Source organism: Scyliorhinus canicula, chromosome 20 (assembly GCF_902713615.1).
Source record: "Scyliorhinus canicula chromosome 20, sScyCan1.1, whole genome shotgun sequence".
Classification (NCBI taxonomy): domain Eukaryota; kingdom Metazoa; phylum Chordata; class Chondrichthyes; order Carcharhiniformes; family Scyliorhinidae; genus Scyliorhinus; species Scyliorhinus canicula.
The window spans coordinates 47430088-47456414 of NC_052165.1; the positions used below are offsets into that span (position 1 = coordinate 47430088).

At 45.1% G+C, this 26327-nt stretch overlaps 1 protein-coding gene across 2 annotated transcripts in view; it reads right to left on the reverse strand.

Moving 5' to 3' along the window:
• The window catches only part of nav3 (neuron navigator 3), an 838834-nt gene that overhangs the window by 742543 nt on the left and 69964 nt on the right, over positions 1 to 26327 (reverse strand). For both annotated transcript variants that reach the window (XM_038781097.1, XM_038781098.1), the window contains one exon: positions 8633 to 8991. In XM_038781097.1, the coding sequence (XP_038637025.1) occupies positions 8633 to 8704 (72 nt within the window). In that variant the 5' untranslated portion in view covers positions 8705 to 8991. The remainder of the gene's footprint in view (positions 1 to 8632; positions 8992 to 26327) is intronic.

Consider the following 26327-nt stretch of genomic DNA (forward strand, 5'->3'; position numbering starts at 1 on the left):
GTCCAATCCGCGCATGCGCGGCTGACATCATCGTGCGCGTCAGCCGCCGTGACCCTTGGCGCGCGGGCTTAGCGACGGTCGCTAAGCCCGCGATGCCGTGCTTTGCGGGGCCGCGCTGCTAGCCCCGACCGGGGGGGGAGAATCAGGTCCTGGGAGGGGGCGCGGAGGCTGCCGTGAAACACGGCCAGTTTCACGGCAGCCTTTACGACTCTCCGCATTTGCGTAGAATCGCGCCCAGAGAGTGGGGGTGAAGGCTGCAAAAAGGAATTGGAGTCCAGACAGTTGAACTAGTAGGTATATACCAATATCAAAATCAAGGCAATCACCCTGTTCCAATGAATGAGAGGGAGGAAACGTTCACCCACCGTGCACGGCGAGCTCCAGAAAATATTCCGGGGGGTGTGTGGTGGCCACATCGGTAGCATCTGATCATGTGATCAGCAACCATGGGGTATATTTTGTGCTCACCCTCAGCAATGGTTGCACATTCCAAAAGACGCAGCAAATTCCAACCATCAGCCTCTTAACATACACCTGAACATTTCAGAGGCTGAAAGATTACATTATGAGGACAGGTTGTGCAGAGTTGGCTTGTATTCACAATAGCGTAGCACGAGAGGTGATTCATTTAAGTGTGGAGGGTGATGAAAGGGCTTGAACAGGGAAATGGGGGAGAAGGGGTTGCGGCGGAAAGTTGTTTGCATAAAAGGGAATTCTGGATCACTCCCCAAAAAAGCTGTAGCTGCTGGGGGAAGGGGTGGTCAATTAAAAATGTTATAATGGAGCTAATATGCATTTTTTAAGAAAGGTTATAAAGGGACATAGAACCAAGGTGACTAAATGGAGTTAAGATTCCGAACAGCCATGATCTCATTGAATGGCGGCACAGGCTGAAGTGGTTAACAGCTGCCTCCCTGTTCCTGTCATTTCATACTGAGCCTCATCACTGATGCTGAAATATATATTTAACTCTGATGCATGTATCCAATTTAAGAGTTGATGAGGCAACAGCACACATTGGAAGAAGGACCATTCAAAAGCAAGGTGAATGCATTTTAAAATGTGGATTTTAATAATTGCAAACGGCATTGCTTAAAGTTCTTCAGATGTAATTCCTGTGAAAAATTCCCTTGACTAAGTTTTAAGTTTGGAGGCGATTGCCATAAGTGGATTTTGCTGAGACGTATAATTTCTAGACAAACATCTTCTTGTGGATTAAAATTCAATCCCGGCTCATGCAGCTCCTTTTCATTTGCCGCTTGGTTAAAATTTCACGTTTGCTGCGCAAGAAATCAGTGGAAGCCACGTGTCTGCTTTGATTCAGTTTCACAAACAGTTTGCTTGCCTCCAAACTTGAGTTCCTCACCACAGCAACAACTTGCACTTTTGTAGTGCCTTTAATGTAAAAAAATGTCCCAAGAAATGTCCCAAGGTATGTTATAAAGCAGGATATTAAACTGAGCCACATATGGAGACATCAGGTGACAAAAGGCTTGGTCCAAGAAGTAGATTGCATGGAGTGTCTTAAACGGGGAGAGAGAGAGGTGGAGCGGTGCAGGAAGGGGGTTTCAGAGCTTGGGTAAATGATGGTTGTCAATGGTGGAATGGTTAATAGTGCGGATGCATAAGAGGCCAGAACCACAGGAGTGCAGAGATCTTGGAGGATTGCGGGCTGGAGGAGATTATATAGATAAGGAGGCGGTGAGGCCATGGAGGGATCTGAAAACAAGAATGACAATTTAAAAATTGCGGTGTTGCTTGACCTGGAACCAATATAGATCACCAAGCACAGACGCTGCTGAATCAGCGGGACCTGATGAGAGTTAGGACATGGTTAGCAGTGTATTGGATAACCTTGGGTTTACAGAGGATGGATTAAGAGCAGGTGAAGACCATTCAGCCTCTCGAGCCTGCTCCACCATTCAATATGATCATGGATGATCTGATTGTGACCTCAACCACACATTCCCACCCACCCCCTTGTTAAACAAGAATGTATCTACCTCAGTCTTAAAAAAATTCAAAGATCCTGATCCTCATGATCCTCTGAGAGAAAGAAATTCTCCTCATCTCTGTCTTAAGTTGAGGACCTCTTATTCTGAAACAAGGAGCCCTGGTTCTAAATTGTCCCAGAAGAGGAAACGTTCTCTCCACATCGGACCTGTCAATACACCTCAGGATCTTATATATTTCAATGAACTTACTCTTATAAACTCCAGCGGATATAAGTTCAACCTGTCCAATCTTTCCTCATAAGACAACCCACCCATTCCAAGTATTAGTCAAGTAAAGCTTTTCTGAATTGCTTGGAACACATTTACATCCTTCCTTAAATAAGATGACTGATACTGTATTAAAGAATGCGGGAGACCAGCCAAGAGTGAATTCAAATAGTCAAGTCCAGAGGTAACAGGCAGCAGAATCTCCATTTACACTATTCAATCTGGGATGGCTTAAGAAGTCAAGAATAAACACTACAATATGGCCCATGTTGGTGGGCTAAAAACTGCCAGCTGAGAGGCAAAACACCTCTAAAATATACATACAATTTGTCTGTGTTACTACAGTGCTATTTTGTTCAGTTTGTATAATAAATAAATATCATTGCATCCAGAAAGGTCGTTTGGAAATAACATTTTAACTTAGCTATCTGCAATGAATTTTTTCCAACCCCTGGGAATCGATTGCTAACAAATTGCAGCTTGCACATGCGCAAAGAAAACTTTTACATTTAATGAATATTTGACGACACAACAGTCACAGAACAAGGATTGAAAGAAAATTACACTGTATGATCAACGAGAGAAGTTAGTATACCTCAATGGATCAGGAACACAAGATTGCTACTTCAAACACATTCTACATCAAGGAAAATGCTCACACTACTTAAAGTGTTCGCCCTGTATAAATCCAATCATCCCCAGTCATTGCTATTTTTGTGGTCACAGTCACCTCAACATCCAATTTGAAACAAAAACATCCACTGACAGCCCGAACCCATCAACACTGTCACTGCAAAACACACAGCCCAGTCCCAACAATACTGTTGCTGCACAACATACAGCCAGACACAACAACACTGTCACTGCACAACACACAGCCAGACCCAATAATACTGTCACTGCAAAACACACAGCCAGACCCGATAATACTGTCACTGCAAAACACACAGCCAGACCCAACAATACTGTCACTTCACAACACACAGCACAGACCCAACAACACTGTCACTGCACAACACACAGCATAGACCCAACAACACTGTCACTGCACAACACACAGCATAGACCCAACAAGACTGTCACTGCAAAACACACAGCCAGACCCAACAATACTGTCACTGCACAACATTCAGCCAGACCCAACAATACTGTCACTTCACAACACACAGCCCAGACCCAACAACACTGTCACTGCACAACACACAGCATAGACCAGCAACACTGTCACTGCACAACACAAACCCCAGACCCAACACTGTCACTGCACAACACAAACCCCAGACCGAACACTGTCACTGCACAACACACAGCCCAGACCCAACAATACTGTCACTGCACAACACACAGCCCAGACCCAACAACATTGGCACTGCAAAACACACAGCCAGACCCAATAATACTGTCACTGCACAACACAGAGCTCAGATCCAGCAACACTGTCACTGCACAACGGCCCAGACCCAACAATACTGTCACTGCACAACACACAACCCAGACCCAACAATACTGTCACTGCACAACACACAGCCCAGAACCAACGACACTATCACCGCACAACACACAGCATAGACCCAACACTGGCACTGCAAAACACACAGCCCAGACCCAACAACACTGTCACTGCAAAACACACAGCCCAGACCCAACAATACTGTCACTGCACAACACACAGCCCAGACCCAACGACACTATCACTGCATAACACACAGCATAGACCCATCATCACTGTACAACACACAGCCCAGACCCAACAACACTGTCACTGCAAAACACACAGCATAGACCCAACAATACCGTCACTGCACAACACACAGCCCAGACCCAACAATACTGTCACTGCAAAACACACAGCCTAGACCCAACAATACTGTCACTGCACAACACACAGCCTAGACCCAACAACACTGTGACTGCAAAACACACAGCCCAGACCCGAAAACACTGACTGCAAAACACACAGCATAGACCCAACAACACTGTCACTGCACAGCACACAGCCCAGACCCAATAATACTGTCACTGCACAACACACAGCCAGACCCAACAATACTGTCACTGCACAACACACAGCACAGACCCAACAACACTGTCACTGCAAAACACACAGCCCAGACCCAATAATACTGTCACTGCACAACACACAGCCAGACCCAACAATACTGTCACTGCAAAACACACAGCCCAGAACCAACAATACTGTCACTGCACAACACACAGCCCAGACCCAACAACACTGTCACTGCACAACACACAGCCCAGAACCAACAATACTGTCACTGCACAACACACAGCCCAGACCCAACAACACTATCACTGCATAACACACAGCATAGACCCATCAACACTGTCACTGCACAACACACAGCCCAGACCCAACAACACTGTCACTGCATAACACACAGCATAGACCCATCAACACTGTCACTGCACAACACACAGCCCAGACCCAACGACATTATCACTGCACAACGCACAGCATAGACCCAACAACACTGTCACTGCAAAACACATTGCCCAGACCCAGCAACACTGTCACTGCAAAACACACAGCCCAGACCGAACAATACTGTCACTGCACAACATACAGCCAGACCCAATAATACTGTCACTGCAAAACACACAGCCCAGACCCAACAGTATTGTTGCTGCACAACACACAGCCCAGACCCAACAACACTGTCACTGCAAAACACACAGCATAGACCCAACAATACTGTGACTGCAAAACACACAGCCCAGACCCAAAAACACTGACTGCAAAACACACAGCCCAGACCCAACAACACTGTCACTGCAAAACACGCAGCCAGACCAACAATACTGTCACTGCAAAACACACAGCCCAGACCCAACAATACTGTCACTGCAAAACACACAGCCCAGACCCAACAATACTGTCACTGCAAAACACACAGCCCAGACCCAACAATACTGTCACTGCAAAACACACAGCCCTGACCCAACAATACTGTCACTGCACAACACACAGCCTAGACCCAACAATACTGTCACTGCAAAACACACAGCCCAGACCCAACAATACTGTCACTGCACAACACACAGCCCAGACACAATAATACTGTCACTGCACAACACACAGCCAGACGCAACAATACTGTCACTGCAAAACACACAGCCCAGAACCAACAATACTGTCACTGCACAACACAGAGCCAGACCCAACAACACTGTGACTGCTCAACACACTGCCAGACCCAACAACACTTATTACTGCACAACACACAGCATAGACCCAACAACACTGTCACTGCAAAACACACAGCCCAGACCCAACAACACTGTCACTGCAAAACACACAGCCCAGACCCAACAATACTGTCACTGCACAACACACAGCCCAGACCCAACGACACTATCACTGCACAACACACAGCATAGACCCAACAACACTGTCACTGCAAAACACACAGCCCAGACCCAACAACACTGTCACTGCACAACACACAGCCCAAACCCAACACTGTCACTACAAAACACACAGCCCAGACCCAACAACACTGTCACTGCACAACACTCAGCATAGACCCAACAACACTGTCACTGCAAAACACACAGCCAGACCAACAATACTGTCACTGCACAACACACAGCCCAGACCCAACGACATTATCACTGCACAACGCACAGCATAGACCCAACAACACTGTCACTGCAAAACACATTGCCCAGACCCAGCAACACTGTCACTGCAAAACACACAGCCCAGACCGAACAATACTGTCACTGCACAACATACAGCCAGACCCAATAATACTGTCACTGCAAAACACACAGCCCAGACCCAACAGTATTGTTGCTGCACAACACACAGCCCAGACCCAACAACACTGTCACTGCAAAACACACAGCATAGACCCAACAATACTGTGACTGCAAAACACACAGCCCAGACCCAAAAACACTGACTGCAAAACACACAGCCCAGACCCAACAACACTGTCACTGCAAAACACGCAGCCAGACCAACAATACTGTCACTGCAAAACACACAGCCCAGACCCAACAATACTGTCACTGCAAAACACACAGCCCAGACCCAACAATACTGTCACTGCAAAACACACAGCCCAGACCCAACAATACTGTCACTGCAAAACACACAGCCCTGACCCAACAATACTGTCACTGCACAACACACAGCCCAGACACAATAATACTGTCACTGCACAACACACAGCCAGACGCAACAATACTGTCACTGCAAAACACACAGCCCAGACCCAACAATACTGTCACTGCACAACACACAGCCCAGACACAATAATACTGTCACTGCACAACACACAGCCAGACGCAACAATACTGTCACTGCAAAACACACAGCCCAGAACCAACAATACTGTCACTGCACAACACAGAGCCAGACCCAACAACACTGTGACTGCTCAACACACTGCCAGACCCAACAACACTTATTACTGCACAACACACAGCATAGACCCAACAACACTGTCACTGCAAAACACACAGCCCAGACCCAACAACACTGTCACTGCAAAACACACAGCCCAGACCCAACAATACTGTCACTGCACAACACACAGCCCAGACCCAACGACACTATCACTGCACAACACACAGCATAGACCCAACAACACTGTCACTGCAAAACACACAGCCCAGACCCAACAACACTGTCACTGCACAACACACAGCCCAAACCCAACACTGTCACTACAAAACACACAGCCCAGACCCAACAACACTGTCACTGCACAACACTCAGCATAGACCCAACAACACTGTCACTGCAAAACACACAGCCAGACCAACAATACTGTCACTGCACAACACACAGCCCAGACCCAACAACACTGTCACTGCACAACATACAGCCAGACCCAACAACACTGTCACTGCACAACATACAGCCAGACCCAACAATACTGTCACTGCAAAACACACAGCCAGACCAACAATACTGTCACTGCAAAACACACAGCACAGACCCAACAATACTGTCACTGCAAAACACACAGCCCAGACCCAACAATACTGTCACTGCAAAACACACAGCCAGACCCAACAATACTGTCACTGCACAACACACAGCCTAGACCCAACAACACTGTCACTGCACAACACACAGCCTAGACCCAACAATACTGTCACTGCACAACACACAGCCTAGACCCAACAACACTGTGACTGCACAACACACAGCCCAGACCCAACAATACTGTCACTGCAAAACACACAGCCCAGACCCATCAACACCGTCACTGCACAACACACAGCCAGACCCAACACTGTCACTGCACAACACACAGCCCAGTCCCAACACTGTCACTGCACAACACACAGCCCAGTCCCAACACTGTCACTGCAAAACACATAGCCAGACCCAACAATACTGTCACTGCAAAACACACAGCCCAGACCCAACAACAATGTCACTGCACAACACTCAGCACAGACACAACAACACTGTCACTGCACAACACACAGGCAGACCCATCAACACTGTGACTGCTCAACACACTGCCAGACCCGACACTATCACTGCACAACACACAGCATAGACCCAACAACACTGTCACTGCAAAACACACAGCCCAGACCCAACAATACTGTCACTGCAAAACACACAGCCCAGACCCAACACACTGTCACTGCACAACACACAGCCCAAACCCAACAATACTGTCACTGCACAACATACAGCCCAGACCCAACACTGTCACTGCAAAACACACAGCCCAGACCCAACAATACTGTCACTGCACAACACACAGCCCAGACCCAACAATACTGTCACTGCACAACATACAGCCCAGACCCAACACACTGTCACTGCAAAACACACAGCATAGACCCAACAATACTGTCACTGCAAAACACACAGCCCAGACCCAATAATACTGTCACTGCAAAACACATAGCCAGACCCAACAATACTGTCACTGCAAAACACACAGCCCAGACCCAATAATACTGTCACTGCAAAACACACAGCCCAGACCCAATAATACTGTGACTGCAATCTTGCATTACTAGTCATCTCAAACATTTTAACCATGCCATATCTGTGTCCTGCCAAAGTCACATGCTCTTGCTCTATCTTAGAGATTTGCAAAGATACCATGACAATCAGGGTGAGATATAGGTGTAACAATTCCAGTGGGACAAGCACACTAAGCCCAGGTTTCGGACAAAAACAGAAAGTGCTGTGTGAAGACACTTCTGTGCTCTTCAACACTTTGATTAACAACTCATTCTGCTCTCACATCACACCACACGATAACACATGACATTGTTGTATACCTTGCCCGAAATCTGCTTCAATCTCATTTCTGTTACCTGACTTCAACAATAAAGGTCCTTTGAGGGGGAAAAATTAATAGAGCCATTCCACATTTGCTTTGCATGATCATTCTCAAGCCTCTTACCTTCTTTTGATCTTCTACCTTGTGGCTTATTGGTTTCCTCTCATGTTTGTTCGTTTCTGGTTTGAAATCCATCACATTAAATCCGTCCCCACGATTACAGAATCTGTTTAGAAAAGCAGGAAGGCTAGCACGATGGGGCCATGCTAATATTTCCTGGGCAGCCTTGCCGTTTGTTTTCACCGACTCCAGATGGTATTTAGAAGCCTCGTGGATTGGAAAGAAAAGGAATGTTTGCTACCCATACTGGGAATGTTCCAAAGCAGCACGTCAATGTGCAAAGAGCTCTCAACTCCAGCTATCTTCTGTTTCCTTCTTCGTAAACATCCATTCTGAATGGCAGTTCAGCACCACCCGGACACCTGTTTTATTTTTAAAAAAGTGAACTTCAGTCACAAGCAAGACATGGATTTAAACTGGAAACATGACAATCTTCATCTGGGAAAAATTGTCTTTTTTCTAAACCATTTTTGACACTAAGTGGCAATGATCGGGAATTAACCGTCGACAAGGGCGGAGGAAGTAGGGATGATTTAAAAAGGAAATTGAAAGAGCATCTATGTGAAATAAGATTGCAGAGATATGGGAATAGAACGGGAAAAATGGGACTGACTGGATATCTCTAGAGTGCTGGCATGGACTCAATGGGCTGAATGGCCTCCTTGTCCTGTTATGACTCTATGTTGCCTTCTCAGTAATTGTTCTTTATTAAGTGAGGTATTTATAAAGTTCCTGTCATGCATCTTGGGACATTTTGATCTGTTGAAGGTGCTATACGAGGGCACATTGTTGCTGTGGCTTGCTTGGTCATCAAACTTACCTTAAAGTCAAAAGGTTGTGGGTTCAGATCCCTTTGCAGAGCACATAATGCTGTTGCACAGTGCCGAGAAATTTGTAGATGTCCTGTTATTTGGATAAAATGTTAACCTGATGTACCAAGTGTCCTCTCAGGTAGATGTAGGGGCTGATTTAGCTCACTGGGCTAAATCGCTGGCTTTTAAAGCAGACCAAGCAGGCCAGCAGCACGGTTCAATTCACGTATCATCCTCCCCGGACAGGCGCCGGAATATGGTGACTAGGGGCTTTTCACAGTAACTTCATTGAAGCCTACTCGTGACAATAAGCGATTTTCATATTCATTTCATTTCATTCATGTACAAAATTCCATGGCCACTATTCACCAGAGAGTAACTGAGTTCTCTCAAGTATACTGGGCAATACATATCCACACCCAATGTCACCAAAACAGATTATCTGGCCATTATACTATGGCTGCTCTTGGTGATCCCCACATTACAATGGGATTGATTTGACACCTAGAAAACAGAGTCCCATTTTGGGCGGTTTTCACGAGGTGTTTTTCGGCGTCTGCAGCGCCAAGACCGACTCCGCTATCAAACGGGACCCTGTTTCGTTTTGGCCTCGGTGAGGATTGGCCCGCCTAGGCCGGACTGACCTCATTTCCTGCACTGACAAGCAGGAAGAGGCATTTTAAATGCTGCCCTGATCTTTTCACCCCCTCCTTCCCTTGGCATCCATACTGTAGCCCCAAGACACCCCTCCCCCAACACCCCACCTTACCTGTTAGAGGGTCCTCAATCCCGCACAAGGGCAGGGTACCCTTGGACCAATCCCTGACACCGGCAGCCTAGCACCGGGGCACCTTGGCACTTCCAGCCAGGCAATGCCACCCAGGCAATGGCAGGGTGGCACTACTAGGGTGCCCAGGTGGCAGTGCCAAGATGCCAGGCTGAACATGCCAAGGTGCTTAGGAAGCAGCAGGAGTGCGAGGGTACCATCCTGTCCAGAGCCTGACCACCCGGGGCCTCTGATGGCCTGGGTGAGCCCCTCCCTCAGGGCCGTTATGCCTGGTCCATGGCTGTGTGGACCAGTGCAAAACAGCGACATGGCGAGGTCTCCCAGGGGCGAGTGTTCATTCCCGGACCTCCGGAGCATCAGGCGGCAACATGCTTCAGTGAGCCTAACTGTTCATTTAAATGTGTAAATCTGGATCTCGCCCAGTGAGGGAAAGATCCAGATCACAACATCTCACGAGACCCTCAACCCGTCACCGAGTCGGGCGCGACAAGGCCATTCAATTGTGCCCAACATTTCACAATTGGATGAAAATCACTTAGGGGCATTCAAAGGTCACAAAAGGCATGAGAGAAAATGTCTTCTCGTTTCATTTTATTTCAGGAATAAGCAATATTTAAGGAAAGCTCAAATTGTATGGACAATCTAAAGATTCTACCGTATCTGTTGTCACAGAGGATAGTCAAGACTTTTGACTCTTTGTGCAGAATCTTGCGGCGGTGAGATTGGGGCCTTGGCCATTGGCTGGAGAGCCAGCGACAGTCCCGTGTCAGCCTCTTTCAGGAAGGCCTGTCGCATCGTGTTTCACTCAGGCACTTCACAGGCCGGCAGCAGACAATCCCTGCGATCTAGGTCCCCAGAGAGGAAGACCCACCCAGTGAGAGCTGCTAGCCAATCAAAGGCCAAGAGAATTTTTGTATTCTGCATTGCCTTCCTCCTGCAACCCCCATCCCGTGACACCCCTCCTACCATCAGTCACTTTCGCCTGGGTCACTCCTCATTCCTTGGTTCGGATTAGCAGCAAGGCTCAATGGCTCCCCAATTGCTGATGCCGGGTCCCTTGCACAGGAGCAGCATGGTAGCACAGTGGTTAGCACAACTGTTCACAGCTCCAGCATCCCAGGTTCGATTCCCAACTTGGGTCGCTGTCTGTGCGGAGTCTGCACGTTCTCCCCGTGTGTGCGTGCGTTTCCTCCAGGTGCTCCGGTTTCTTCACACAGTCCAAAGATGTGCAGGTTAGGTGGATTGGCTATGCTAAATTGCCCTCAAGTGTCCAAAAAGGTTAAGTGGGGTTTCGGGGATAGGGTGGAGGTGTGGGGATAGGGTGGAGCTGCGGGCTTAGGTAGGGTGCTATTTCCAAGGGACGGTGCACTCGATGGGCCAAATGGCCTTCTTCTGCACTGTAAATTCTATGATTCCAGCCCATAATGCAAGCAAACACAGTGGCAAGGCACCCACCCGCTACTGACTGCATAACAGTGGCACCAGGATGTGGCCATTAAAAGGTCATTGATTTTCCACTTAAGGGCCTCAGTTGGCAGTGGCACAGAAAAAAACTTCCCAGAGTGCAATTTATCACACACCACCCTCCCACCCGATATAATTTCTTATTATAGTATATAATTAGGGGCAGCACGGTAGCTAGCATAAATGCTTCACAGCTCCAGGGTCCCAGGTTCTATTCCCGGCTGGGTCACTGTCTGTGCGGAGTCTGCACGTCCTCCCCGTGTGTGCGTGGGTTTTCTCCGGGTGCTCCGGTTTCCTCCCACAGTCCAAAGATGTGCGGGTTAGGTGGATTGGCCATGCTAAATTGCCCGTAGTGTCCTAAAAGTAAGGTTAAAGGGGAGGGGGGGGGTTGTTGTTGGGTTACGGGTATAGGGTGGATACGTGGGTTTGAGTAGGGTGATCATTGCTCGGCACAACATCGAGGGCCAAAGGGCCTGTTCTGTGCTATAATGTTCTATGTTCTATGTTCTATATAATAGTGTCAACTCTGCTCTCATCGTAGAATATGACAGTGTAAATTCCGTCCTTATTGTAGTTCATAATAGAGGAAACTCTGACCTTGTTGCAGTATATAACAATGTAACCGCTGTCCTTGCTGTATTATAACAGTGTAAACACTGTCCTTATTGCAATATATAAGTGTAAGCACTTATTATACTACATAATAGTGTAAACTCTGCCCTTATTGTACACTACAATAGTCTAAACTCTGTCCTTATTTTAGTATATTACACTGTAAATGCTGTCATTATATTATATATTCGTGTAAATTCTGTCCTAATTATAGTATATAATCATGTAAATTCTGTTCTAATTGTAGACTATAACATGTAAACACTGTCCTTATTGTAATACATACTAGTGTAAACTCTGACCTTATTGTAGTATATAATGGTGTAAACTCAGTTGTATTGTAGTACATAATAGTGTAAACTCTGTCTTTATTATAGTATATAATTGTGTAAACACTGTCCTTATTATAGCATATAAGTCTAAACTCTGTCCTCATTGTACAAAATAGTATAAATTCTCTCCTTATTGTCCATAATAGTGTAAACCCTATCCTTATTGTAGCATATAACAATGTAAATTATGTCCTTATTGTGCATAATAGTGTAAACTCTGTCCTTATTGTAGAATATAGCTAAATAAACTGTCCTTGTTATAGTATATAATGGTGTAAATTCTGTCATTATTGTAGCGTGTAACAGTGTAACTCTGTCCTTATTGTACATAATTTTGTAAACTCTGTCCTTATTGTTGAATATAGCTGCATAAACTCTGTCCTTGCTATAGTATATAATAGCGTAAACTCTGTCCTTGTTATAGTATATAATAGTGTAAGCACTGCCCTTGTTATCATATATAATAGTATAAACTCTGGCCTTGTTGTGATATATAATATTGTAAACTATGTCTTTATTGCATATATAATTGTGTAAACGCTGTCCTTGTTATAGCATAAAATAGTGAAAACTCTGGCCTTGTTGTGATATATAATAGTGTAAACTATGTCTTTATTGTCATATGTCCTCATTGTAGAATATAAGTGTAACCTCTGCCCTTGCTGTGATATGTAACAGGGTAAAATCTGACCTTGTTGTGGTATATAATAGTGTAAACTCTGTTCTTAGGGTAAAATCTGCCCTCGTTATTGTCTATAATACTGTAGTGTAAACTCTGTCCTTGCTCTAGTATGCAATAGGGTAAAATCTGCCCTCGTTATTGTCTATAATAGTGTAAACTCTGTTCTTGCTCTAGTATGTAATAGGGTAAAATCTGCCCTCGTTATTGTCTATAATAGTGTAAACTCTGACCTCATTGGAGAACATAAGTGTAACTCTGTTCTTGTTCTAGTATATAATAGTGCCAACTCTGTCCTTATTATAGTACATAAGAGCGTCCTTGTTGTAGCATAAAATAATAATAATCTTTATTATCACAAGTAGGCTTAAATTAACACTGCAATGGAGTTACTGTGAAAAGCCCCTAGTCGCCACATTCCTGTACACAGAGGGAGAATTCAGAATGTCCAAATAACCTAACAACGTCTTTCGGGACTTGTGGTAACCCACACAGACACAGGGAGAATGTTCAGACTCAGCACAGACAGTGACCCAAGCAGAAATCAAACCGGGGACCCTGGCACTTTGAAGCAACAGTGCTAACCACTGTGCTGCCATAGTGTAAACTCCGTCTTATTGTAGTATATAACAGTGTAAACTCTGTCCTCATTGTAAATATAAGTGTAAACTCTGTACTTGTTGTCGTATATAATAGTGTAAACTCTGCTCTTGTTGTGGTATATAATAGTGCAAACCCCGTCTTTATTGTCATATATAATAGTGTAAACCCTGTTCTTGTTGTAGTATACAAGTGTAAACTCTGTTCTTGTTGTAATATATAATAGTATAAACTCTGGTATTGTTGTAGTATATTTATTTATTTATTTATTTTTTAAAAATTTAGAGTACCCAATTATTTTTTCCAATTAAGGGGCAATTTAGCGAGCCAATCCACCTAACCTGCACATCTTTGGGTTGTGGGGGCGAAACCCACGCAGACACGGGGAGAATGTGCAAACTCCTCACAGACAGTGACCCAGGGCCGGGATTCGAACCCACGTCCTCAGCGCCGTAGGCAGCAATGCTAACCACTGTGCCACCGTGCTGCCCGTTTGTTGTAGTATATAATAGTGTAAACTCTGTCCTCATTGTAGAATATAACAATGCAGCCGCTGTCCTTGCTGTATTATATAATAGTGCAAACTCTAACCTTACTGTAGAATATAATAGTGTAAGCTCTACCTTTATTATAGCATATAACAGTGTAAACTTTGTCCTTGTTATATTATATAATAGTGTAAACTCTGTCCTTATCGTAGCATGTACTCAGCCTGTATTGTAGTATATAATAGTGTAATAGTATTACCATATTTGCTAGTCGTACCACGGGAGGGTCGTCTGTGAACTGTCGACCTTTTCCCTGACCTCAAACTTATTATCTCTGTCCTCTTTCACTATTCTACCCTCTGACATCCTGGTACCTTCCTAACATCTTCCCTACGATGATATTTATTCAATATATTTATGTGACATAATAGGTCGTTCCTAAGCTCTGGAGTATCTACAGGTAAGTCCAGTTACTTATCCTCCCAGCTACCTTACAGGGGCCACCAAATTTCACTTTCTGTAGTTCGCCCTGCAAACGCAGCAACAATACCAATTCCTCATCTCCAGTGTGGAATGTTCTGGACCAGGCATGTTTGATGGCTCACATTCTTTCTACTGAAACCTACAAATGCTTTGGGCCACCTGACAAACTCCTGCGAGTCTTTCCAGAATAAGTTTCAAAAACCAACCATCTTTTAGTTTCTCTTGCTTTCTTGCATGTTATTCCATTGCACAGCTTCTTTTTCCTCAAGCAGAGCAGGGAGAATTTTCCTCACCAACTGTCCGTCTGCAACTGCTCTGGCTTTCAGTTTTAAAAGACTAAGAACAAAGGAAAGCTTTTTGTTTTATCTTACAAGGACCTCTAGTTCCTAAGCAACGCCTGCATACTCCTGCTGGCCTATTGACCTTTCATGCCATAGCTCTCTCCATCACAATAGAATCCCAATTGGAATGGAAACCAGCCTCCACACATACAAACACCTTTGTCCAACATGAATCTACAGGTCACTTCCAGGCACAGAAATTAAACCCACCTAAAACTATACACTATTTCTAATTTCTAGGGGCTGGTTTAGCACAGGGCTAAATCGATGGCTTTGAAAGCAGACCAAGACAGTCCAGCAGCATGGTTCAATTCCCGTACCAGCCTCCCCGAACAGGCGCCGGAATGTGGCGACTAGGGGCTTTTCACAGTAACTTCATTTGAAGCCTACTTGTGACAATAAGCGATTTTCATTTCATTTTCATGTTTACCCATACTCTTATAAATCCCTTAAAACTGCCTTTGTTTTCTTAACAATATGCAATGGGCCATCAGAAAATGTGTGGAGTTGCCGGCTCCAACACCATATGCAAATGTATCACAGGCAAGGCTGAGAGGCAGTTTTTCATTGAACTGTGCCAGGAATTTAGCAGAAGTGAACTCTTGCATGGGTTCCTTGACACTCCTGATAGATTTGTGACCATTTTGCATTCTTTTTCAGCAGATCATTCAGTGGTGCTGCCCTACTGACCAAACTGGAAATGAACCTGCTGTAGTAAATCACAATCACAAAAACAAATGAAGCTCCTTAATATATTTGGGTTGTGGTGCATTCACAACTGCCTCCACTTTTCTGTGTGAGGTTGAGAGACCAGTTTTGTTGATCACATGTTCCAAGTACCACACTGAGGGCTTCAGGAACGAGCATTTGGATTTCTTACAGTAGGTGCCGTATTTTCCCAGTCTACACAGGATCCTGTTTAGTTTCTCTCAATGAGATGGGAGGTTTTTTTCGATGACGAGCATGTCATCTTGGAATCAGGGTGGCCCTGTAGTATTTGTCCATGGCCTGCTGGAATAAGGCTGGTGATGAGACGATTCCGAACGACAGATGTCTGTATTAATACAGTGAGTTGATGGTTGTATACTTCCTGGAATCTTCACTCAACTGCATCTGAAAAGTGCTTGTGATAGGTCAATCTTTGTGAAGTCTTCCGCTAGTGGCACGTAAGGAGAAGTCATACAGCAGGTAGCTCCCACCAGGGTACTTGTTTTTTGCCTTTTGCCCGGTTATTGGGAATATTTTACGCGAAGTCCCATCATTTTGATAATATAAGGTCCCCACATAAGAGAAATGCCAAGAAAGGCCAGGGCAAAAAAAAAATCACTGATGGAAATTCGTTGACCGATTCGGAGGCTTCTCGAGGCTCCTCTGTGGAGAAAATGCCGGAGGCTGCTCCTGTGACTCCGGCCACTCCAAAATCGGCTCAGATGCTTGCCGCCGTCTTAGCAGTGGAGTTTGAGAAGCACTGGGGGCCTTGATAAGTCGATAGAGGATGCCCTGGCTCCCATTCGATCACATTATCCCAAACCAAACTAGCATAATGAGCTGCAGCTACCCCACCCCTTCACTCCCATTAGATAGCAAACTATTCAGCTAGCAGGGCACCGAGGGTAAAAAAAACATTAAAAACATACTGCCCTACCGAAAACGCAAAGTAGAACCAAACCCCTTCAAACATCACCGGGGGCTATATATTCCCCATAACAACCTTAATACAAAGAACAACACCCCTCACAACATTAAGACCCCCACCAACATCCAACATCTTAAATAATCATCCCACCCAACCAGACAAATTGAAACAATACGTACCAAGAACTGTTACAACTCCCCACACCCACTTGCCCACCCCAACAACCAAAAACCTCACAAAAGCCACAATTAACTTGAGCCGAGTCCATATTTTTTAACAAGGGCGTCCGCATCCTCTGAAATAATAATCCTTCCTCTGATAAGTCACTCGGAGCCATGTCAGGTACACCATCCAAATCAAACTCCATTCTAATAGAGGGGAAAAGACGTCTGAAATAGTAAAAGCGCATGGTGTGGCAATTAAAGGTATTGAGGCGGTTCTTTCGAAGCACAGTGAACAAATTGCCTCGCTGGAGGCTGAGATCTCCTTGATGGCCGGAGAAGATAAAGCTCTGAGGGCCAAGGTAGATGAACCGTGCTTGGAGACAGAATCTCAGAATTGTGGGGTTCCCAGACTATAAGGAAGGTCCAACTCCCAGAGAGTACTTCTTGAAGATGTTTGAGGAGAGGGGGAAGGTGGATTCACGTCCCCTCATGACTTGAATCGAGCCTATCAGACACTACGGCAGAAGCCCCAACCCAACGAACCACCACGGGCTGTTATTGTATGATTCCACAGTTTCCAAGAGAAGGAATGGGTTCTGAAATGAACTAAGTAGCATCGGAACTATAAATGGGAAGGCCACGCCATCGGGCTTTACCAGGACATTGGAGCTGAACTGGCAAAGAAGCAGGAGCCATTTTACAAGGCTAAAGCTGCCCTCTATTAGAGTGGAGTTTGATTTGGGTGGTGTACCCGACATTGCTCCGAGTGACTTAAGAGAGGAAGGACTATTATTTCAGAGGATGCGAACGCCCTTGTTAAAAAATATGGACTCGGCTCAAGTTAATCGTGGTTTTTGTGAGGATTTTGGTTGTTGGGGTGGGCAAGTGGGTGAGGGGAGTTGTAGCAGTTCCTGGTACGTATATGTTTCAATTTGTCTGGTTGGGTGGGACGATTATTTAAGATGTTGGATGTTGGTGGGGGTCTTAATGTTGTGAGGGGTGTTGTTCTTTGTATTAAGGTTGTTATGGGGAATATATAGCCCCCGATGATGTTTGAAGGGGTTTAGTTCTACTTTGCGTTTTCAGTAGGGCAGTATGTTTTTAATTTTTTTTACCCTCGGTGCCCTGCTAGCTGAAGAGTTTGCTAGTAATGGGAGTGAAGGGGTGGGGTAGCTGCAGCTCATTATGCTAGTTTGGTTTGGGATAATGAGCTCAGTGTTTTATTTTTGTTTGGAGTTAGGGTTAGTTGAGGGAGGGGGGGTTTATTTGTTTTGTGATTATTAGAATGTAAATTTGGGTGTGGTATTGTTTGAGGGCAGGAAGGTGGTGGGACCCGGGCAACATGTGGAGCAGTGGTTAGCACTGGGACTGCAGCGCTGAGGATCCGGGTTCGAATCCCGGCTCTGGGTCACTGTCTGTGTGGAGTTTGCACATTCTCCCCGTATCTGCGTGGGTTTCACCCCCACAACCCAAAGATGTGCTGGTTAGGTGGACTGGTCACGCTAAATTGCCCCTTAATTGGAAAAAAAAAGAAAAATAATTGGCTACCCTAAATTTATTTAAAAAAACAAAAAAAAAACGGAAGGTGGTGGGACCAAACTAATAAGATTAGTTTGCTTACGGTGACTACAGATTTCTCTTTATTTTGTCTTGCTGATGAGTTTAGCAGCCATCTTGGGTGGGCCTCATGCCTGTACACTCTAAGTAGATTTTGGATAATCCCCTTTGGTGGAAATGACTGACTCCGGTTAAGGGTGTTGGGGTGGTGGGAAGCCCCCAATTTGGTTTGCCACCTGGAATGTAAGGGGGTTGGGTGGCCCAGTGAAAAGATCAAGGGTATTCGTTCATCTGAAAGGTTTGTGGGCTGATGTGATGTTTTTGCAGAAGATCCATTTGGGGGTAAAGGACCAGACCAGGCTGCGGAAAGGGTTGATAAGCTAGGTATTTAACAGAGAACATAGAACATAGAACAGTACAGCACAGAACAGGCCCTTCAGCCCACAATGTTGTGCCGAGCCATGATCACCCTACTCAAACCCACGTATCCACCCTATACCCGTAACCCAACAACCCCCCCCTTAACCTTACTTTAATTAGGACACTACAGGCAATTTAGCATGGCCAATCCACCTAACCCGCACATCTTTGGACTGTGGGAGGAAACCGGAGCACCCGGAGGAAACCCACGCACACAGGGGGAGGACGTGCAGACTCCACACAGACAGTGACCCAAGCCGGAATCGAACCTGGGACCCTGGAGCTGTGAAGAATTTATGCTAACCACCATGCTACCCTGCTGCCCCAAATTCGGGCTTTGATGGTAGGGCCCATAGGACGGCGATTATGATGAATAAACGAGTTCCATTTTTAGCTGCCAGGATGGTAGCAGATCCGGGTGGTAGATATGTGATGGTCAGTGGGTCTTTGGCGGGTACTTTGGTGAAACGGGGTTTATTAGGAGGTTTCTGGCCCCCATTCCTGGAGACTCACATCAACTAATCTTGGTGGAAGGGGGGAGGAACTTAATTTTGGTGTTCTAGATCCTAAGTTGGGTCGACCTAGGCCCAGGTCGGTGTGAATGGTGTTCTCAGGGGCCAGCTAATCATATGCATATGTTCCGGTTCTGTCCCAAGTTGTTAAGTTCTTTTACACCATTCCAGAGATTTGTATTGTCGAAGTGGAGCCTTGTCCGTTGGTGACCATTTTCGGGGTTACAACTAGCCGGTGCTGCAGAAGGCAGATGTCCTTACCTCGCCTCGTTAATAGCCCGGAGGCAAGTTCTGCTTGGGTGGAGGTTTCCTACTCCATCCAGTGCCATGGCCTGGTTGGGACCTCATGGAGTTTTTACACTGGGAGAAAGCCAAGTATACGAATAGGGAGTTGGTGGTAGAGGGGTTCTACCTGAGACCTGAGATGGTAGCCATTCATTTCCTTTTTTAAAGAGGTAGTCACCGTCAGCTGTTGGGGAGTTAGTTTATTGTGGAGGGTTAGGTTTGAATGTGTTCTTAATATTGACTGTATTCCTTGTATATTATGATTTGTAGCATCCTTTTTATATTATATTACAAATGAAAATGTTTTCAATAAAAATATTTTTTAGAAAAAGCTTTGTGAACAATTCATCTTCATTCAGAGCAATGAAGACGTCCTCAATTTTCAGTCGTGGGTTTGGTGCATTTCCAGGAAAGGATTAATGGTGATTTTTTAGTTAGTATATTCCGATAGATCCGTCACCCTTCACTACTGAGACAATGGGAGCTGCCCACTCTGCATAATCAACATTCTCAATTATCTGAAAGTTTTCAATTTATTCTAGTTCATGCTCACTTTTATGTCACATTGAATAGGGAACTAAACATGGTTTGAAGAACCTTGGAGAAACCTCAGCCTTATCGGGAAGTCTGGCTCCAATGCCTTTAATTACTCCAAGACCTTCTTTGAATATGGCTGCATGCTTCTTGAACAAGGACTGCAACAGGAGGCTGCCATGCACTTGATTTATTTTATTCCAGTCCAGCCGAATTGCTTTTAGGCAGATTCTGCCCATAAGTGATGGGCGACGATTCCCATCCGCAATGATAAGTGACAACCTAGCTATCTGATCTCCATATTTAGCTTAACTGACCCTGTTCGAGGTATATTTCCAGGCTGACCAGTATAGGTGCTAAGCTGAAGGAGGCTTCTCCCAAATTGGCATCTCTTGACAAAATTTCTCCCATGTCTTCCCTGAAGCAATCGAAACAGATGCTTCAGTGTCAACTTCCATTTCAACCACTTTATCGTTTAAGGTAATGTAGTAATCCACGGGAGGCAGGAGTTCCGTCACCACACCAATATTTATTTACAATAACGATATTACAGGAGCAGCTACAAACAGTGCTGCTAGCAGTCCAGTCAACTTAAGACTGGCTCACAAAGCCTACACAGGTGATTATATGGGCCCCCCTCAATGAGCTATCATTGAGGGAGCTCATACTCCAATTGGCCAACCAATAAAGCCAATTGGAGTTCATTACAGGTAATGTCGTCTTTTAGTCCTTCATCAAGTTTCAAGTAAGACGGAATGAAATATAATTGCTCTTTCGCATTGTCGCTGTTGGTTTTCAGTTTCTGTCTCATTTAGACTTGTATTACTTTTGTATTTTGTTCCCAAGTAATGGCCCACAACTTCCTGGTTCCACAATACCTCAATGATACACTGGGGAATCACTCTAGGACTTTCTCACGTAAGGGTTTACCTGGCAATTGCTCAGAATAGCTAACTTCCCCTGGACAATTGTGTTGGGCTGGGGATGATGTATTGAAAAACACAGACCCAGCCTCACACAGGACACCCACAACACACACACACACACACACACACACACAACCTCTCGGGGGCCAACCCCATCCTGACCCACCTCCTCCATCCACCCTCCATCTAATCTGACCCAACAGCCCTCCTCCCAGATGCCATGCTCCGACCAACCTGTCACATCCCCCCCCCTTCCTGGTGCGACCCGGTTCGACTCCCCCTGCTGATGCGACCTTGTTCCCTCGTCTCAGACTGCCCCCCTGCTCAGATTTGACAACACCCCTCCACCCCCAGTCTGACACAAATCTGACCCAACACCCCCTCACTCACAACATTCCAGTCTGACCGCTCCCCCCCACCCACCCCCCGGCCCACCCCAAGGCCTACCCCCATATTCTGACCCCACCCCTGTTGCGGTCCAACCAAACTTCCACTCCCCCCCCTCCCAGTCCGACCCAACCACCCCGCAATCCGACCTCGTTCCCCCCTCCCCCACCATCCAACCCGACCCATCCCTGTCCAACCTGACCCCTCCACCATCTGACCTGACCACCGCCCCGTTAACTGAACCACTTATTTTTTTAATTATCCCCTTAAACATCTCCTTTATGGCAGCTAGTGCTATAAAAAAGGGGGTTTCTTACCTCTCTACACCCCAGTTACTCCACATCGATGCAGCTGGGGACATGTCTCGCTGCATTACCTGTAATGAACTCCAATTGGCTTTATTGGTTGGCCAATTGGAGCATGATCTTTCAAAAGTCACTGGAATCAGGGAAAGTCCCAGAGGATTGGAAAATCGCTGTTGTAACCCCCCTGTTCAAGAAGGGAACAAGAAAAAAGTTGGAAAATTATAGGCCAATTAGCCTAACCTCGGTTGTTGGCAAAATTCTAGAATCCATCGTTAAGGATGAGATTTCTAAATTCTTGGAAGTGCAGGGTCGGATTAGGACAAGTCAGCATGGATTTAGTAAGGGGAGGTCGTGCCTGACAAACCTGTTAGAGTTCTTTGAAGAGATAACAAATAGGTTAGACCAAGGAGAGCCAATGGATGTTATCTATCTTGACTTCCAAAAGGCCTTTGACAAGGTGCCTCACGGGAGACTGCTGAGTAAAATAAGGGCCCATGGTATTCGAGGCAAGGTACTAACATGGATTGACGATTGGCTGTCAGACAGAAGGCAGAGAGTTGGGATAAAAGGTTCTTTTTCGGAATGGCAACCGGTGACAAGTGGTGTCCCGCAGGGTTCAGTGTTGGGGCCACAGCTGTTCTCTTTATATATTAACGATCTAGATGACGGGACTGGGGGCATTCTGGCCAAGTTTGCCGATGATACAAAGATAGGTGGAGGGGCAGGTAGTATTGAGGAGGTGGGGAGGCTGCAGAAAGATTTAGACAGTTTAGGAGAATGGTCCAAGAAGTGGCTGATGAAATTCAACGTGGGCAAGTGCGAGGTCTTGCACTTTGGAAAAAAGAATAGAGGCATGGACTATTTTCTAAACGGTGACAAAATTCATAATGCTAAAGTGCAAAGGGACTTGGGAGTCCTAGTCCAGGATTCTCTAAAGGTAAACTTGCAGGTTGAGTCCGTAATTAAGAAAGCAAATGTAATGTTGTCATTTATCTCAAGAGGCTTGGAATATAAAAGCAGGGATGTACTTCTGAGGCTTTATAAAGCACTAGTTAGGCCCCATTTAGAATACTGTGAGCAATTTTGGGCCCCATACCTCAGGAAGGACATACTGGCACTGGAGCGGGTCCAGCGGAGATTCACACGGATGATCCCAGGAATGGTAGGCCTAACATACGATGAACGTCTGAGGATCGTGGGATTATATTCATTGGAGTTTAGGAGGTTGAGGGGAGATCTAATAGAAACGTACAAGATAATGAATGGCTTGGATAGGATGGACGTAGGGAAGTTGTTTCCATTAGCAGGGGAGACTAGGACGCGGGGGCACAGCCTTAGAATAAAAGGGAGTCACTTTAGAACAGAGATGAGGAGAAATTTCTTCAGCCAGAGAGTGGTAGGTCTGTGGAATTCATTGCCACAGAGGGCGGTGGAGGCCGGGACATTGAGTGTCTTTAAGACAGAAATTGATAAATTCTTGATTTCTCGAGGAATTAAGGGCTATGGGGAGAGAGTGGGTAAATGGAGTTGAAATCAACCATGATTGAATGGTGGAGTGGACTCGATGGGCCGAATGGCCTTACTTCCACTCCTATGTCTTATGGTCTTATGGTCTTATGCTCCTGCCTCACTCAGCCTGAGTGAGGAAAGTTGGGCGAAACAGAAGCTTCAGGATCCCAACCTGGGCGAGTCCGTCGACAGTGACAATCCACTGGAGATCACCACTCTGAGGAAGTTAGTACCTTTTTAAACTGCCTGTTTATTTCCATGGCGAATTGTCTGTGTGCTCTCTGTGATGCCCTTTCCCTGGCGGTACTACTTTACTGTGATCAGCCTTTGATCAGCATGCACGCTGTCCTTGTCCATTTTTGTGTATAGAAGTGACAATCAGCAGGTTTCTGTATTTTCCCATTTTCCATTACATCGGTAAGACATTTGGAAGCATGTATTCCCTGACTTTACTACTTTAATTTCAGCATTGTTAGAAAGCGTTTTCAATTCTCCAGCTTATTTCTCTGCCATTTCTCTGCTTTGCACAATTTCAACTCATGATTTGCGAATGATCTACGCTGAATTCTTTCACGTCTTCACCCACAAACCAAGGGGTCACACAAAGCTTCCTCCAGGTGACGTTTAAAGTCATTATGTTCTGCTAATTTTCTCAACTCAGCCAGGAACTGAGAAACTGACTCACCACCTTCGGTGAAATTTGAATCTCTCGGCAATAACAGCTGGTTTGGGACTGAAGTACTTTTTCAAAACATTCACAAGCTCTTTAAAGCTTTTATCTGCTCGCTTATAATGAGATTTCTCAGTAAAGTGAGGTTTTTCATTCCAAAGATTGTAAGAATCACCGAGGCCTGCTTTTCCTCGTCAATCTCAATCGCAACAAAAAAACTGTTCCCTTTGTTCGACATAAATTACCCTCATCACCATTTGAAGTGTTTGTCACTTCCAAAAAATAAAAATACAGACACAAACACGCGCAGTTACCTCTGAACTGAACCCACTGCCGAAACAGAAAAGCCCATTTTATTCTTTTCTACACATCAGTGACTCCGCCTCCAGAACACCGAGCTGACAGGTTTTTAAGTAGCACTTCTCTTTAACTAAAATGTCTTTTTACAAAAGCATAAACTTCAGACACAAATATCACACTTCCAGAGCATCATCGCTCACTGTCAAAAGTGTCTTCTCCATAGCGCTATTGGTTCTTTTGCCAATTATCTTCAATCCGCCTCCCTCTGGTTACTGAACCTTCTGCTGCTGTGGACAGTTTCTCCTTATGTTATTTACTTCATCAAACATTTTATGATTTGAGCACCTCAATTAAATTTCCCCTTAACCTTGTCAGCTCCAGTGAGAACGATCCCAGCTTCTTCAGTCTCTGCACATTAACTGAAGTCCCTCTTCCCTGATATAATTTGAGTGAATAACCTTTGCACCCTCTCCAAGACCTTGGCATCTTTTCTATAGTGTGGTGCCCATCATTGAACACAGTACTCCTGCTGAGATCTAACCAGAGATTTGCAAAGGCTGAGCATACGTTCTTTGATTTTGTACTCGACACTATGCCTATAAATTGTGTTTTATGAACAAGGAAGTCTGCCTCTCTCTGGAAGTTAAATTATTTCAGACATCAATCACGTTTTGTATAAAATTGCTACTACTGGTAGTTTTCAATTTATTATTCACTGTGAAACATTAATGGCACATGTTGGTACCCGCCTACCCTATTTTAAAGTAAAGTTCTGGCTCTCTGCACCTTCCTTACTCCAAGGCTGTAGAGATTAGGTCAATATTCTGATCTTCAGAATGAATCCTCTCTAATACTCACCCTCCTCTATTCTGCATGGGTAACCGGTACAGAGTATTCCAACCTTGCTGCAGCCCTTAATGTTCTGTAAACCTCAATACCCATCATTCAATAATCTCAATTTCAAATTTGAAATTTTCAATTGACTTCCAGCTTCAATGGCTGTTTGTGGGGAGAGAGAGTTCAGCATTTCCGAATGGCATTCGGAAATAAAAAACACTCCTTGTTTTTCCAGATATCGCCCCTGAACTCTCTTGGCCTAAGTTGAAGGTTATGTGCCCTAGCCCTGAGCCTGCTACCTTCCCAGTCTGTTTTGGTCACTACAGCAGATTGCAAATGACCTCAGTCCAAGCATGGAATTCACATCACCAATCCCAGAATTAATCCGGAGTACTGAAAGCTCGTAACAAGCTCAGCAGTGGGAAAACTGTGGAAAGAGGTTTTCCAGATATAGAACCACTTCTGGTTTGCACAAAAAAGCCAAAAGGATCAGGTAAGTACATTACTCTATGCAGTTGGAACAATGGCCAATGACATAATAACAGGGCAGGGAGTCGATAAGACTTCAACTTCTTATAAAGAACTGCTGCAAGCATTTGATTCATATTTCTGTACTCACAAAAATCTAATAGAAAGAACAAAATTGAGCAAGTGAAGGCAATAAACAGACGCGAGCATGAACTCATTCATCAATGATCTGAGTTTAAATTAAACACAGGGGCAGGAGTTTCTGCCTTACCCGAAAAAGTCAAATGGCTCAAGCGCATTACATTCCTGCCATTATCTATCAAGTTACAAAGTTCTGGTGGAACTACAATGAAAGTCATGGCAAATCTAAGTATAAAACTGGAGAAATCATTGAACCTCTTCACGTCATCCAGAATCAAGGATCTTCTTTCTTAAACAGAAAGGCATGCTTGAAATTGAAACTAATCTATCAAGTGGATGAAGTTGCCAATGAGAATTACAGCAGGACATTCAGGAATCAATTTATGCATTTCTAAGATCATTTACAGGCTTGGGGAAACTGAAAACTGAGTAGCTAACCTCAGAGTTAG